The sequence below is a fragment of the Ursus maritimus genome, unplaced genomic scaffold (genome assembly GCF_017311325.1).
Source record: "Ursus maritimus isolate PB19 unplaced genomic scaffold, ASM1731132v1 scaffold_23, whole genome shotgun sequence".
Lineage (NCBI taxonomy): Eukaryota > Metazoa > Chordata > Mammalia > Carnivora > Ursidae > Ursus > Ursus maritimus.
In genome coordinates this window covers 19,217,919-19,234,353 of record NW_024424786.1, presented here as the reverse complement: position 1 = coordinate 19,234,353, position 16,435 = coordinate 19,217,919, and the positions used below count along the sequence as shown (strand labels likewise).

At 32.7% G+C, this 16,435-nt stretch overlaps 1 protein-coding gene across 1 annotated transcript in view; it reads left to right on the top strand.

Moving 5' to 3' along the window:
- The window catches only part of CSTF3 (cleavage stimulation factor subunit 3), a 66,787-nt gene that overhangs the window by 11,546 nt on the left and 38,806 nt on the right, over nt 1–16,435 (top strand). Inside the window, exons 2-3 of the mRNA XM_008686833.2 lie at nt 2,050–2,151; nt 2,274–2,369. Of these exons, the coding sequence (XP_008685055.2) occupies nt 2,050–2,151; nt 2,274–2,369 (198 nt within the window). The remainder of the gene's footprint in view (nt 1–2,049; nt 2,152–2,273; nt 2,370–16,435) is intronic.

Genomic DNA, 16,435 nt, shown 5'->3' with positions numbered 1-16,435 from the left:
AAACACTTTGGATCCCTGTCTTACGGTTTACATTTGTATTTCTTTTTCTATGAACTATTCCAGTACATTGCCCATTTTCTTTGTGAGTTGCTGGTCTTTTATTGACCGTACATGAATACATTTAGTACTCTGTCAAATATGTTGGATATTTTTTAGGCTTGTCTTTTGACTTTTATTATACTTTTTCATGCACAATTTAAACAGAATTAAGTGTACTCTCTTCAAAGGCTTCTGAAAAGCCTTAAAGATCCATTTCAGTATGTTTTCCTCTAGTTCTTTTTTGTTGTTAGTGTTGAAATCTTTGATCTACCTGAAATTGACTCTGGTAGAAAGGGTTAAATAGGAATTGAACTTTATTTTGATAAAGTTCACTGCAGTTATTCTAATAGATGATTATACATTTATTCTAACACCGTACATTGAATAAGCCAGTATTCTGATTTGAAATATCACCTTTATTTGTTAATTTTCCATATATCATTCTCTTTCTCAACCATCATGAACCAGTAATTCATGAACCATTACCAAACCATTTTGCCGTGTCATTTTGTGTTTTAATATGTGATTGGGGCCAGTAATCCTCCTCTATTAAACTTTTCCAGTTTTAGTTTCTTGAGCTAGCCTACTTACAGAGCTCTTATATATTAGTAAAATATAAGTTTCATACAAAATTACATTGGTCTTTTAAAACATGTTTTTCTTTCTAAATAAAATGTAGACTTATTAGTGGTAGACACTGATTTATTCCAAAGAAGTGTATATTTCTTCCAGGTGTATTTATTTCCCTAAACCCATGACTAAAAATTTTTTCCCAACTGGAGTTTTGATGTTCTTTTTCTATGAGATGTTAATTGGCACTGAAAAAAAAGAAAGCTGTTGGGGCAGTATTTCCCCCATCTTCTCTTGAGTATTATTGTGTATTGCCATATTATAGATCCAAGAAGTCCTGCAAAAAGACAAAACAACTTTTATAAATTAACATTTATCTGACTTACTTGAATATCACTTTCTTTTTGTGGCACAAAGTGGTATTCTGAACAACAATTTGAGAAGTAGTACTTGTATTTTTGCCTCAGGTGCTGGCTATTTTAGACATTACTTTTTTGAAGATTATATTTTTATAATAAAAAACTATCACCCACACGTGACCACTAAACGTTTTAGTATGATCTTACAAATCTCTTACTGCAAATTTCTTTTTCATAGTTTTAATGATGCTGTATATACAATTTGTGAATCATTTTTTTAAACATGATTTTAAACATTTTTTACATCAAAATACAATTTCCATGTCATTTCATGCTTTTCGTTTTGTGGCTCAGGATGAATGCTCTATAGCAGTGTTTCTCAAAATTGGTCCAGGGACCCGGGAGGTTCCTCAGACTTTCAGAGGATCTGTGAGTTCAGTTTCATAATAAATTTAAAACACTTTTTTTGCCCTTTCACTCTTAATCTCTCGTGAGAGTGCAGTGGAATTTTTACATGGTGTGATAGCACATTGAATGCAGAAGCAGATAGGAAAATCCAACTACATTTTAAAAAAATCAGACACTAAACAGATTTGCAAATATATAAAATAAGGATATTCTCACTGAATTTTTAAATTTATTTTGCATAAAAGTATTCTGTTAACATGTAAATAATTTTTATTGTACATGGATAAATATTTAATATTTTTGTCAGCATTAATTTCTATTGTAGTAAATATTGAAGTAATCACATAGAAGCTCTTTGGCATACTCAGTAATTTTTAAGAATATAAAAGGGATCCTGAGACCACAAAGCTTGAGAACGGCTGCTCTATATTTAATGTAAAAGATGGGTTTGTTTAACTATAATAATGGCTTTTAAAAGTATGTGATCACTAAATTTTGTTTTTATGCAGGTGACTTATGATAGCATAGTATATACAGATTGTAGAAAATGCAGGCCTCTTTTGTAAGAGGACATTTTTATGCTTGTATTGGGGACTGATAACTGTGCTTGAATTAAATTAGGCATGAAACTTTTAAAACAGTAACATCAGTTCCTTATTTTTCTTTCCCCCAGGCAGCTGAGTATGTCCCAGAGAAGGTGAAGAAAGCCGAAAAGAAATTAGAAGAGAATCCATATGACCTTGACGCTTGGAGCATTCTCATTCGAGAGGCACAGGTTTAGTGATATAGGATTACATTTCCTTCTCTATGGGTCCAATCACACTACTTGGTTCTGCAGTAAATAATATTTTCATAATCCTAACATTGTAAATGCTGTTTATTGGTTTTCAATTTTAGAATCAACCTATAGACAAAGCACGGAAGACTTATGAACGCCTTGTTGCCCAGTTCCCCAGTTCTGGCAGATTCTGGAAACTATACATTGAAGCAGAGGTTAATATTTTATTTTTATTTTTTCTTATATAGCATCTGATGGGAATTGCAGCATACACTAGAATGATAGAAAACAAGTTAGGAACATAGATAGCACAACTAGGACAAGGAGGATTTAAATGTCTCTTGCCTTTATTTTGTAAAATAGGTTTGAAGGAGTAATTAAAATGAATTTTTGAAATTTGGGTCTTTACAAGCTGATGATTGTTGCATTTTGGAGTTGCAACAACATTAAAACAGTTTCAATGGTATTGGAGTGCTTTAGCCTTTTATTTACTTGTCATGTGTCAATTTATTGCCTCCTGTGTCATTTATTTAGAACTCATTTTCTTTTTATTCCTACTTACAAACTAATATGAATGGTATTATAAGAAAATACAGAAATGTTAACTTAGTTTCATAGGGTAACTATATTGAGTGGTGAAATGAAACATGTTAGGTGAAAAATTATGTTAGGTTTTAATTTTGTGAAATGCATGGTTTGTCAATAAATGTAAGCATTTCGGTAATTTAAAGATAAGGTTTTTTAATAGGATAAAGTTTACATTATTCAGGAATAAGCTAATGCGATTCAAATCTGTGTAATCATAATTTACCCAATGATACTTTTTTCTTTTTCTTGCTTTCTAACTATCTTGAAATTTTAAGTCAGGCATGTTTATTTTAAAGAGTAAGGGCCTCATTCTTGATTATGATTAGAAGGGAAATGTTCATTTTTGACAACTGGAATTAGCAGTCAAGATGATAATAAAGCGTTAATGTATTGATACCAGTGGCACCAAGTAATCATCTTTCAGGTTATAATTTAACAAGATGGAAGGGGTGAGATGGGAATAGTATCCACATTACAGTGAAAATTCTATTCATTTCTTCTTATAACTTATATTATGAAGTATTCTTATTTTGAATGTTAATTTTTTAATATAAATTCTCAGTCTAATCAAATACACTGCAGCCTCATCATAACATTTTCCATAATGACTAAAATCTGATAATACATGGGTCTGTTTTGGACCTATTCAGAGGGCTTTAGTCATCAGTAGTACTAAACAGACTTCACAACACAGTGCTGCCTGTGATGTGTTCCTCATGATGGACCCAACCAACAGCCAGTTTAAATTGAGGCTACAGTGTACTTACTGTATTTGTGCTATAGTTTATAGTATATTACTTTGGGAGTGGGAGGGAATTACTGGAGAATAGCAGGAACATTGTGTGTGTGTGTGTTAAATTTTTTTTGTGTGGTTGTGTATGTGGTATGTGTGTTTGTGTGAGAGATTGTACCTTACGTGGAGTTTGGTTGTGGTTTTTGCCCAAGACCATATCCTTAAGGTTTCGTCACTTATCCTTTGGGACCATTTCTTTCCTTAATATATTTTATCATCAGAGTAGACTGGCATGGAATTCACCAGGTGAGTGAGTAGGGCTGTCTGAAGTATGCTGAACCCAGTGCTGCTTTGTAATACTCATTAAAGCAAGGAACCTGGATCACCTGTACTTGGTCTGCATTCCAGTTTGATTTCACAAACACATTAGCTTATATGCAAACTCATCAGAAATGAACATAATTGATACATAATAGTTTTTGTATAACGAAGTAGTACTTTAGTTTTAGAAATTTCTCAAATATTCAGGTATTTATTCATGCATTTTATTATAGCATAAGTTAAACTGAAATTGGCAGTTAGATACTCCATTCTGTGAGTATGAACACAGTCTGTTTCTCCCATTTCTAGCTAAAAATACCAACTGCATTCTAAAAAAGAATCCTAAGACCAGATGTTATTTCAAGGGGCTGAAAATTGTCCAAATAATAACAAGCTCATTTCATTTAATATTTCAGAGCTGCTAGCAGTTGCCTGATTTATTTAATTGGTAATATTTGCAGTTATTTCACACACATACACACACAAATATGAATGTATGTATAAAACATCTTTTGAGGAAAAAATGGTAAAGAATATATATATGTGTGTTTTGTAAAATTGACATTTTCGGTTTAGGAATTAAAATGTTAAAATGCTGATTCAGAAATGCGTATCCTGAGCTGTGTTTTTCTCTTTCCTTATATGCTCTTTATTTTTTTATTTTCATATTTTGTACTTTGTTTAGCCTGTAAGAGGCTAAAGTTTTCTTTGGTCATATCACCCAGTGTGGCCTTTAATGTTTCTGGAGGAGACACATTACCTATTTATAATACATTGAAATCTGAAGTAATAATAAGAATGTCTTCACATTAAAGGTAATACTAACAGTGTTTACATAACATTTTGTATGCACTCTCAAGAAAATAAAGTTTTTTTGATACATTTGTTGTAACTCAGTACTTCGTGGTGGGAAAAGTATGTTTCATTTATTTATGGTCAGCCAGACCTATGTGTGTGAGTCCAAATACATTTAGTTCTTTTCAGATGAAAATACATACATCATTGATAACAAGAGATAATTTTGCTTCCCCAGAGAAATTTGTAAATCCTACTTCAGAACAAAGTTAGCAAAGAGCGATTTTTTGGTTTTTTTGCTTTTAAATTTGAAACATCAACATCAGTTGCAAATGAGAGTATAATATAATTTTTATTAAAGACGTTAATGACACTAATCTGATATTTTTCATGTTTGCCAGTATATCAGCTTTTCTCATCAGTGGCATCTGCAGTACCTAGCTACTTGTGTAAAATTAAAAGATAGCTTTATTAAACTATCATTCTTAATTCATTACCCACTTTTCGTTTTTTGCTAAAGCATAGAAATTGTTGGAGATAAAGTTCTCTGGTTCTAATGAAAGGACATTTAGGATCAGCATCTGTGTATTTATTATAATTATGTAAGTTCAGAATTAGGCCAGATTACTTTAGTGTTACATATGTTAATTATATAGAAACATCAGAATTAAGTGGAATACCCAGTCAGAGCCTCATTGCTTTTTAAAGAACCACTTTTTTTAGGGGTCAGAAGGGTTGCTAAATATCACAAAATTGAGAACATTTATGGTTTTGCCATATTCTTTTTTAAGTTCTTTTTTCCCCTTGTGGTTTCTGTAGCTTTTCATGTAGCTAGGTAATCAGTATGACAGCACATAAGCTACAGTATCTTACTCGTAGAAGTAATTTGTTTTGAATTGAGCCACATTCATAAGAAATTTTCCTATGAAAGGAACATGATTTTTATTGGTAGCTGAAGGAGAAATGAAGAAGGTAATGCTTCTGGTAATAGCAACAATGTATTTTGCTATCTGTGAAAGCTGTAATTCTTTAATAAAAGTATGTAGAGAATTGATTGCTTTTTATTTAAAAAATTTTAAAAACATGAATCCTATTATAAAATGGGTTGTAAAGTATACATTTCAGTTTTTCAAAATAACCTTTCTACTTGGGAAAAATGACTCTTAAAAAATACCTTTCTTCTTGGAAAATGGAAGTGAACTCAGGATGGAACATGAGTGACCTAAATTGAAATAAACTTCTCCGCTGTCAATACTGTTTTAATTCCTCTAAGTAGCAGTTCAAACTACTGTTATAATGTTTTGTATATACTGAGCAATGTGATTTTTTAAATGCAGATAAAACTATTGCATTATCATATAGATTATAATTTCTTTTCTATACTTCAGCTTGCAATCTCTTTTTAAAAAATCTGTACTCTTTTCTTATAGATCTGCTCTTTTCCTGTTTGTAATAAATGTTGGTCCATGTCTGTGTGATTATTCAGATTGTACTCTAAAACACAACATGATCTTTAACCTATAGTTTCTTAAATGCATGTATAAATGTAGTGTAGGGGTGTAAAAGAAAACAGGAATGACTTGCAAACACAGAAATGAGTAATCATATATCCGAAAGTGCTTTGAATAATTACATACTATTTTTAAAACAAAGGAGATATTTGTGTGTTTACTATTAAAAGTAGCACTTTTATTTCAGGTTTTATTGAAATATTTTATCCCATCCATATTCCCTTCCATTATTGTAGCATAGATGTTTAGGCTTTGTCACTGATACTAACTTGATCTATACATTTTTTTTTCCTTGAGGGCTTTTCTCTTTACCCAGGCAATGTATAATAAAACTGTTTTGCCAAAGGACATAGTTAATTTAGATAACATTTCTTTTTTCTAAACTCTTGTTTTCTATTCTTTGTCTTCTAGATAATTTAGTATTTTATGTGAAATGTAGTGATTTATTTTTAAACAAAACCTTGTACTAATCAGCCTAATTGCTTGTGTATTTCTATTTCTCTACTTTATAAAGCAAAATTACAATCTTTGCAGTCACTGATAAACATTGAAAAAGCAATGCTCATCTTTTTTCCTCTGCAAAAGACTCAGATTTTTTTTTTTTAATTATTTATTCATTCGACAGAGATAGAGACAGCCAGCGAGAGAGGGAACACAAGCAGGGGGAGTGGGAGAGGAAGAAGCAGGCTCATAGCGGAGGAGCCTGATGTGGGGCTCGATCCCATAACGCCGGGATCACGCCCTGAGCCGAAGGCAGACGCTTAACCGCTGTGCCACCCAGGCGCCCCAAGACTCAGATTTTTAACCCATCTTCTTCTTATTCTACTTTACTGTGTGTAATAAGATCTATGGTATATTCTGAAAATGTGGAAAAGGCATTTCTAACCAGATTTTAATAAAAAGTACACATATTCTAAAATTTGTTATGGAACAAAAAGGACTATTTGATCACACAGTTGGTAGTTTCCCTGTGGGTGATGCTCCAGCCTAAATTTCTTGGGCATTTGTGGAATAACAATACTTAATATATGATATCTAATAGTGTTTTTTTTTTTAATTGTGTAATCAACAAGATCTTAGGGGACTGTTTTGGTATACGACCCACCTCCCCTATTCCAAGAGGTATTAATTAAAATTATGCTGCAGCATGGCATCCGTGAATAAACACAAACACATAAGCCCTTCCTCATATTATGGAGTAAAACCTCCGTAATTGGAAATAAAATTAATCCTAACAGAAAAGCCTTTCGAGGGTGCTGTGCATTTTTGGTTCTAACTTGAGCATAAGGGAACCAGGTGGTGGTTAATTGACTTTCTCTTAAAAAACAAGGAAAAAGACCTCTTAAAGTCAAAGGCTCGAATATTTTCTAATGGGTCTGTTGTTTTTTATTTTGTTTAATGTGTGCTTTCAACTTGCAAACAGCTGTTCCTTTTTGAATGAGTATGATTCAAGGCACTTCCAAGAAATGAAGATGTCTAAAATATACTGGTGATGTCTACAAAAAGCTGTATTTCAAAATGTGGACAAGAATGCATTTATCTGCTGTAAATAATTTACTTTTTAAACCTTTTTATTACTAAACAGTCATGCTCTTAGCAACTTTGAAACAGAAAACAGTTATTATAATGGCATAAATTGAAGTCTGTATAAATTTTTTCCCCCACATATTCAGAATCCTCAGCAATTTCAACAAAATTGTGAATTTGCTTTGAATACAACTTGTTGAGAAACTAAACGGCTTTTCTAAGGCTCAGGGAACCATAACCTGGGGTAAGTTTTACCGTTTTGTATGCTAGGAGACCCACCTGACCCCCATCACCCCCACAAGGAAAAATTTTCAATTTGGTAATGTTAAGTGATAGTTCAAAAAACAAAAATCTAATGCCAAAGACAGGATTGAAATGTAGTTTTGAAATATACTTTGAAATGTAGTAAGGCCAATAGAATAGTCCCAAAGCTTTTTTTAAAGCTAGAATTTCTAATACTTTTATTTATGTGATAGAACATGTTCAGTTATGACCTTTTTTTTAAATACAAGATAGTAGTCGTAGCATATACAGATAACATTGTAAGTCTACATATTTCTAGATGGGAAATAGTCTTTTTTCTCCAACAGTTGTGTGGAGATACAATTGACCCATAGCACTGCATAAGTTTAAGGTGTACAACATAAAGATTCAATACATACGTATGTAGTAAAATGATACCCACAATATTTAGTTAACATCCATCACCTCACATAGTGTTAAGGGAAAAGGTCTGTTAATGGCGACATTTTCTGTAACTTTTTCATGTTGAATTTTAAGGAAAAAAGTGTTGACCATTTTGTGATTAGGATTTTCTCGAAAATTCTTTTTTATTAAACTGAATATGCAAGTATTGTATATTTAAACCCCAAGAGGACATTAAATTTAAATCCAAAATTCAGAGCTGGAAGATAAGATGAATTAGTTTAGCCAACTCATATGTGAGTGAAATAAGATATCCGTTAGAGTCAAAGTTTAGAAACTACAGTGGTATAGGATCACCTTGGAAGCTTTTAAAACCTGCAAGTTTGTCAGTTCGCATACATTAATGCTGACTCGATCACCACAGGATGGGCAGGTGGAAAATAGGTGTTTCTGGCATCTAGTTTGAGGAACAGGCTTAAAAGGGCAATAATTGAATCTCATTACTGTGAGTGTGTTTCATACCTCACAGAATACTACCTGTATTAGTACTATAAAGTGATTAGTCTCCTGGCTTGCTCTTTTGACTACATTGTGATAGATCACTCAATATATAATCAATCTAGAACTAATCTTCGAAGTGTCTGTTGTGTGCGTGGTAGTATTCCTGACAGTGTGGTGACTATTTTTTAGATCTGCCATCAGGGTTGTGGTTGTGTTAATTGAACTTTGACAGTTTTATAGTTGCCGACTTTATTCCTGGGTTTGAAACCCAAATTTCTAGCTCTGTAAACTTGATTATTTAGAGAATATAATCTAAGTACAAACTCTGAGCCCCATGTGTTCAGGGAGGACCACTTAAGCTAGAGAGTATGGCTTAAAATTACTGCAGCTTTTTTTGATGACTAACCCTTAACCCTTCCCTGAAAGAGTTTAAACTTAACACCAGCACATCTTCATTTTTTCAGATTAGCCAATATCCATCCATTCATTTAATTAGTACTTGAGTCTTTATAAGTACTACTCATTCTTTTGGGGGATGGGAAATGGAGTGTTCTAACAAAGAACTGGTCATTATTTTTAGCTATTTTTGTAGTCAGGTTTCTGAATTTTTCACCACACAGAGGAGTGCATTGTTTCTCAACCATTTTTAATTAATGTTTACTTATTTTAAAAAAATTTTTCCGTTAGTGGCTTTTGGTAGCTTTTAAATAAGACTTTTTAGAAATGGTAATTTTATTATTTCCAGTCAGTATCTGTCCTTAGGAGAGTTGGCTCTTTCCATCTTATAATTGAGAATATTTGCATCAATGATATTTGTAGAAGAACTGGAGTAATATCTAAATTTCATAACACTTAAATGTCAAAATCTCATTACGTTAACGAAATATGAAAGTATGGACAATATTGTAGGAGAGAGCTTAAAAGTATTTGGGGGAAGATTGTCAACAAAAAACATTTCCTGCATTATCTGTACATTTATTTTAACTCCATCTACCATTTTTTAAAATTATTATTCATTTATCTTGTTTAAGTGATTTCTTGGGGTTTTATGGTTCTCTTAATTAGGGTATGTTATTAGGTGAGAAAATGTGTAAAATAGCACTATTTAATCATTAGAGTGGAAGACTCAGATTGTATGCCAGTCACTGGGGAGTACATGGTTTAATCTGCTTTGTTATATGGGTTGAATAACAAGTTAAAACTGTTTTTATCGGTTATAAACTGCCATTTTTGCTTTTTTAACTTGTTTCTTGAAAATATCTTAAACTTACAGAAGAGTTGTGAGAACAATTCAAGAACTCTCATATACACTTTGCCCTGATTAGCCAGTTTTTAACATTTGACATACGCTTTATCAATTCTGTTTTTCCCTGAGCCGTAGGAGATTGGGTTGCATACATCACAACCTTTAATACTTCAGTATATTCTCTTTTTTTTTTCTTTCCTTTTTTTCTCTTTTTTTAAAGAGCCAGGGAGAGGGAGAGGGAGAGAGAATCTGCTAGGCTCGACACGGGGCTTCATCTCAGGACCGTAAGATAATGACCTGACCCAAAATCAAGAGTCGGCTGTTTAACCCACTAAGCCACCCAGGCACCCCATTTTAGTGTATTTTCCAATAATATCTTCTCATACATTTAGGAAATTCTGGAAACTTAACCATTAATAAAATCCTAATCTACAGTCCATGTTCTGCCTTTATTATTATTCTGGTCATGCCCTTTATAGCAATTTTCTAATAAAATTAGTGTCTTATTCAAAGTTACTGTATATAGTTGTCATTCCTCTTTAGTCTCTTGATGTTGAACTGTTCTTCAACTTTAGGTTTGGTATTTCCTCATTAGATTCAGTTACATACAGTGTAGCTGAGAAGCTGCAGATGATTGTGTATCTCATCCAGGGGCACATGACGTTCACTTACCCCTTATTTGTGATGTCTGCTGACCATTTTCTCCATTGTGTAGTCACGAGTTCTCCTTTCGTAATTAATAAAATAATGGGGAGATAATTTACGACTGTAAAAATCCTATTTCTCATTCAGCAGCCACCCACTTCATTTGAAATTGTTAACAATTCTATTAGGAATCATTGATGTTTTTCTTCTGACAGATAATCTAGTTTTTTTGCTATGTTTATTGTTCAGTGTAAATACGTACTCTTCATGACCCAAACTTCAAGCTTATTTATATTTGAAAACTATTGGAAAGTACTAGTTTTTCTTTACTTCCACACTTTTTCTTTCCATTTTTTTTTTGATGGTAACTGGGTTTTTTCTTTTGAGATTTTATTTATTATTTATTTGAAAGAGAGAGAGACCGAGCTGGCAGAGGGAGAAACAGGGATCTGAGCCAAAGGCAGACGCTTAACCGACTGAGTCACCCAGGTGCCTCTCCACATTATTTTCTTTTAAACGGTAGTTAGTGTAGTTAGAAAAGTGATGATATACAGGATTTCACTGGTTTATGATTGTAGCAAGTTTACCAGATTGTATACTTTATCAGTAATGCCTTCAAATTCTGTCATAAGTCACATGGGGAAGATAACATTTGTTCAACTCATTAGATTTATAAAAACTTAACTAGTTTTGTATTTTTATGAGAACCACTGTAAGCCACAGAAAATGAGTATCTTTTTGATTTGTTAGTTGGCCAAATGGCACAAGTCACTTCAGATAAGAATGTGTTTTTTTTTTTTAAATCGTCATGTCTTTGGCTTTAAAACAGTTTAGAAAACGAGTAAAGTTATCTAGATAAGTACTTCATTGTGTTTGCAAATGCTATCTTTTTAAAGTACTTAAATTATTTCTTTTGCTGCTTGAGGCACAGATTAGAAAGCTAACATTTTAAAGGAAATAATTTCTCTATTAACAATTAAAGGTTGCTTAAACCGTGGAAGAGGTATTTTCCTAAAAGCTGGCTGTCAGTGGCCTTGTCAATTTTTGGTATTGCAGAAAAGATGTTTGAAGAATTGGTAGTTTCCTGAAAGAAATGTGGGAAATTTGCAGGTTATAAAGGGTAGTATGGAGGAATAGAAATGGCACGGAATTTGAAATCTGGTGACCTAGGATTTTGTACTTTAAGCTCTTCCCATTGAATTCCTGTCACCTTAGGCAAGCCAGCCATCCATTCATTTATTTATTATTACTTTTTATTTTATTTTTTTTAAGTAGGTTCCATGCCCAGTGTGGGACTCGCCTCATGACTCCAAGATCAAGAGTTGACTGAACCAGCCAGGCACCCCTCCCTTTTCAAATTTTTATTATGAGAATTCTAAAATTATCTAAGTTGAAAGAATAACATGAATATTAAATACCTAGACACCTTCTACCTTCACTGAATGTTTTGCCATACATGCTTTGTCTTTCTCTGTTTAATAAAGAATATTTTATTACATAACCACAGTACCATTATCACACTGAAAAAGAACAGTAGTGTTCTAATATAACTTAATATGCAGCTCATGTTTACATTTTTCAGCTGTCCCAGATTGCCTTTTTTCTAAAATTCCCTGTTTCTGTGATGGATGAGATTATTCGAATTTTATGCCCTTACAGTGTTCCAATTTTTAAACTTTTTTTTTCTTAAGGGAGAGCATGCATGTGAACGGGTGGGGGGACGGAGGGGGAGAAAGAATTTCAGGCAGGCTCCATGCTCATCGTGGAGTCGACCTGGGGCTTGTTCTCACAACCCTTGAGATCCTGAACTGACATTAAGAGTCAGTCGCTTAACCCTAATGGTCTTTTTTCTGCTGTGCCTTGTGTTTAATTAAATTTACCACACAGATTTTCTATTTCTCACTTTCATCCTTACCCCATCAGAATAGGAGAAACTAATGTGAATTCAAGTGTTGATTCCAATAATCTATAAAAATGGAAAAGTCCCATTATTCTAGACAAGAGTTGTCTTTAGAACTGTTGTAACGTTGGGATGCCTGGGTGGCTCAGTTGATTAAACATCTGCCTTTGGCTCAGGTCATGATCCCAGGGTCCTAAGAGGCAACTTATTTTCTAAATTTAAATACATTTGTAATAACTTATAGTTTTTGTAGCTCTTACCTAAAATATGCATGGAGTTGAACTAGAGTTCTTAAATATAAGCAGATGTTTTTCTCTTAGGTTATATTTTCATTATAGATCTACAAAACTAAATTTTATGGAAAACAAAAATCTGTGGACATTACATAAGGGAAAAATGTATATGAGGAAGATATTTTTGGAGGTGAAAGATTTTTCTAAAACAGATTCTTAGAAGTAAAGAGTTCAAGTTACATTTTAAAAATTCATAGTTGATTTTCAGTTGTATCTTAGAATGGTTTTTCCTTTTTTCTGTTTACTGGCCTCAACAGTAATAGCTCAAATTTATTGGTCCTTTAATATATTCTGGCAGTGTGTTTAGTACTTAAGTGGGATATCCGATTAATCACAATTTACCTTTTGAGGTAGGTGTGTATTATCCCTCCTTTTTTTTTCAGATGATCAGCTTTTCTGAGATTTAGATTATTTAACTTCGTTAGCATCAACAAAACTCATGTTTAAATAAGTGGGAAAGAGGTCTATAGTGCAGTGTTCTAATTCCTGGGTCTGGGCATCTGGTCCTTTGAAAAAAACAGATTATGTGTAGCCACTCACAACTACATACAATTGTGAAAAATGTTTTAGAAGTTGGCATGGTACAGTAACTCCCATGCAGCTTCATCTTATGGTTTGTAAAATCTTCTAAAATTCTTGTTTGTTATTTTATGTATTTTTACCCTTCACAGTTTTAAAAAATTTTAGCCTTACATATTTTGATTTAATTTCAAATAACAAAGGAATTCTGAATACAAACACAGAAATCTTAGTACTTCTGGATTTATAATTTGTAAGAACTCATTCTTTAAAACTATTCAACATTAATATGAGAACAATACATTTATTTACCTTCTATTTCTTAATGAGCAGTCATGAGTTTTATTAGGATGGAATTTTCTTAAATCAAGGCCAGAATTTAGGATTTAGTGAAGAATATTAGCCTCCGAATATCTGCTTACTAAACAGTTATCTTTTCTTCCCATAGAAGTGTGGAAGTCTTGCAAAGTAAGTTTTCTGATAGACTTGTTTTATTTAGAGAGAGAGAGAGAGAGTGTGTGTGTGTGTGTGTGTGGTTTTTTTAAGAGGGGAAATCTTTAAAATACTTGATTATGAAAAAAACCATGAAAAAATAAAAATGAAAAATTGAAGTCAGAGGGGCACGACAATATTTAGTGCTCTTTTTAAAAGTTGTGAAAGAGGATCTTAACTCCTACAGTTAATGGGAAAGTCATAGTTATTGAAACTGGACCAACATTTCCAGTTATTGGTAATTTATAGTGTATCAGAATTAGAAGATTAAGAAATATTGAGTACATCTCCCGTCTATGTCACTGAATACTGAAATACCTTTTTATTCATCTTCCTGATACTGCTCAATTGATCCTAAATACACCTTTATGAAATGTAAAAATTCAAATTATCTGCCTACAAAGTTTTGCAGTTTTAAGTTTCTCATAATGGAAGAACTGTAGGAATTCACTTCAGTGTATTCAGTGATGCTTATTCTAATCCTTTTTGAATAGGGAGAAAAGTATAACTGTAGCTTAACCTTTAGGAGATTCTGTGCAGATTAAAATATGCAGAATTTTATTAGCATATCCTTTTGGCAAGTATTTTTATATGTGGAGCCTTTAAAGTTACCCTAATTAGGACAGTGGATGTTTACTGGAATGAAGACTTAACAGATGTTGGTTGATGTATTTGCCTGGGTTATATTCATTAAAATTGCTCAAAGTGTTATATTATTTTTCTGTAGTACAACTGTTGAATTTATAGATTCTCAAAAAAGTCATTGGGTACATTTTTAGGCCCCACGCCATCTGTGTATTTTCATAGGTTTTTATGTGGCTACAGGCAAAATACATGAAAAGGTTTTGTTTAAGGCCTTGCTTTCACTTCATATATTAGGGGATGATGGGGGAATTAACTCTCAAGTGTCTACTGAATGAATGGATGCTAGACACCAAGATGCTATGAACATCTCAGTGAACAAGTTTACATTTGTTACAGGAGAGAAATTACAGTATGGCTCATAGGTGCTATGATAAGAGAAAACAATATGTGAGGTTGGTCCAGGAAATCTAGAACAGCAAGACTTTTAAACAGGCCTGAAATTTGTGAATCCCTGGCAAAGGGAACCACCAGTGCCAAGGCTCAACAGAGGCAAGAAAAAAGAACATTGCTTTATTTGAGCAGTTGAAACAGCTTGATAGTTGCTAAGCTGAATTTTTTTTCTAGCCCTTCCCACTGTTTCAAACAGATGACTTATGACTATTACGTGAAATATTTCTCAGTTACAAAAAATATGGGCCAGATAGTTAATAATTGCACACAAGCTGTTAGAAATAGAACTGGAGCAAAAGCCTAAATATGTGAAACTTTATAATGGCTAAAATAGTAAGGTGAATGTAATTTTGCTCTAGGAAAATAGCAAGTTGAGAGCACATAATTCTGGGCTCTTGTTTTAAATCATGCCTACATAAATTTAGATGCTGAGTGGAAGTTTCCTTTTCACTTTTCAAAGAAAGATACATGTTGGTTAGAAATTTCTCTTTTGCTTTCATTAATTTTTACTTGGCATTTCAGTCTTAAGAAACTAAGAGAATTAAGAAGCTATGATACCTTTTATTCCCTGAAATAGTCTTCATATAGTTTGAGGAAAATATAACAATTGGCCAGAGTGTTCTTTTGGGGGAGAAAAAAACCCTTTCAAAGGTAGAAATTAGTTTTTGTTTTGTTTTGTTTTGTTTTGTTTTGTTTTGTTTTGTTTTGTTTGTAGGTAGATAAAACCTGAGTGGTTGCTTTAGACAGTTTGGTTCCTAGAAAAGTGTTTACCATAAGTAAAATCTGTTTTTACTAAATGCCAGCCGTAGGACACTACATACCAGTGTCTAGCTTATTCGGTAACATAGAGTTTCCAGATTGACTTATGCACAGAAAAGAAGATTGCTTATTTGTTGTATGAATTCTATTAATGAAAAATTATGAGACTTTACTACCTCAATTTGGTTAAACGTAGAGGTTAATGTGCAAGTGTGCACTAAAAGGGATAGTTGTATCAAAGGGACAATTAACCAAGATTTTTAAATGTCACATTTACTGTCAAAGATTGAAACTTAATTTTGAGGAAAACCCTGGAACTCATGTCCTGGTGTCTTGTGGCTATTTTTGGAATATATAGACTGGCTAAAATTAAGAAAAAAGCACAAGAGCTGGTTTCCAAACATATTTTTGGTAAATCTATGCCGTTTCTAAGTTTTCAATTTTTATGAAGTCCAAAAATCTGTTAGGGTGCGAGTATTGTCTACTTATAGCAATGTGTTGAAATAATGAGGGAAGTATTAATAATTATATTGATGTGATAATGATGATTTATATTTTTAGAATGGTATTACATGAAATAGTGGTTTTATAACTGTAAGAGTAATTGAGGATTATACTGGAACTTTGATCATTGAATTAGTGAGTTCTGGTGCTTGATTGAGTTTGGCTATTTTCTGGAACCTTCAAAACTATTACAATAACTAGGGTTCTCTTCCAAGTGGAAATTGGTATAGTAATAACAAATTTGATACATTTTAACTGAGTTTATAT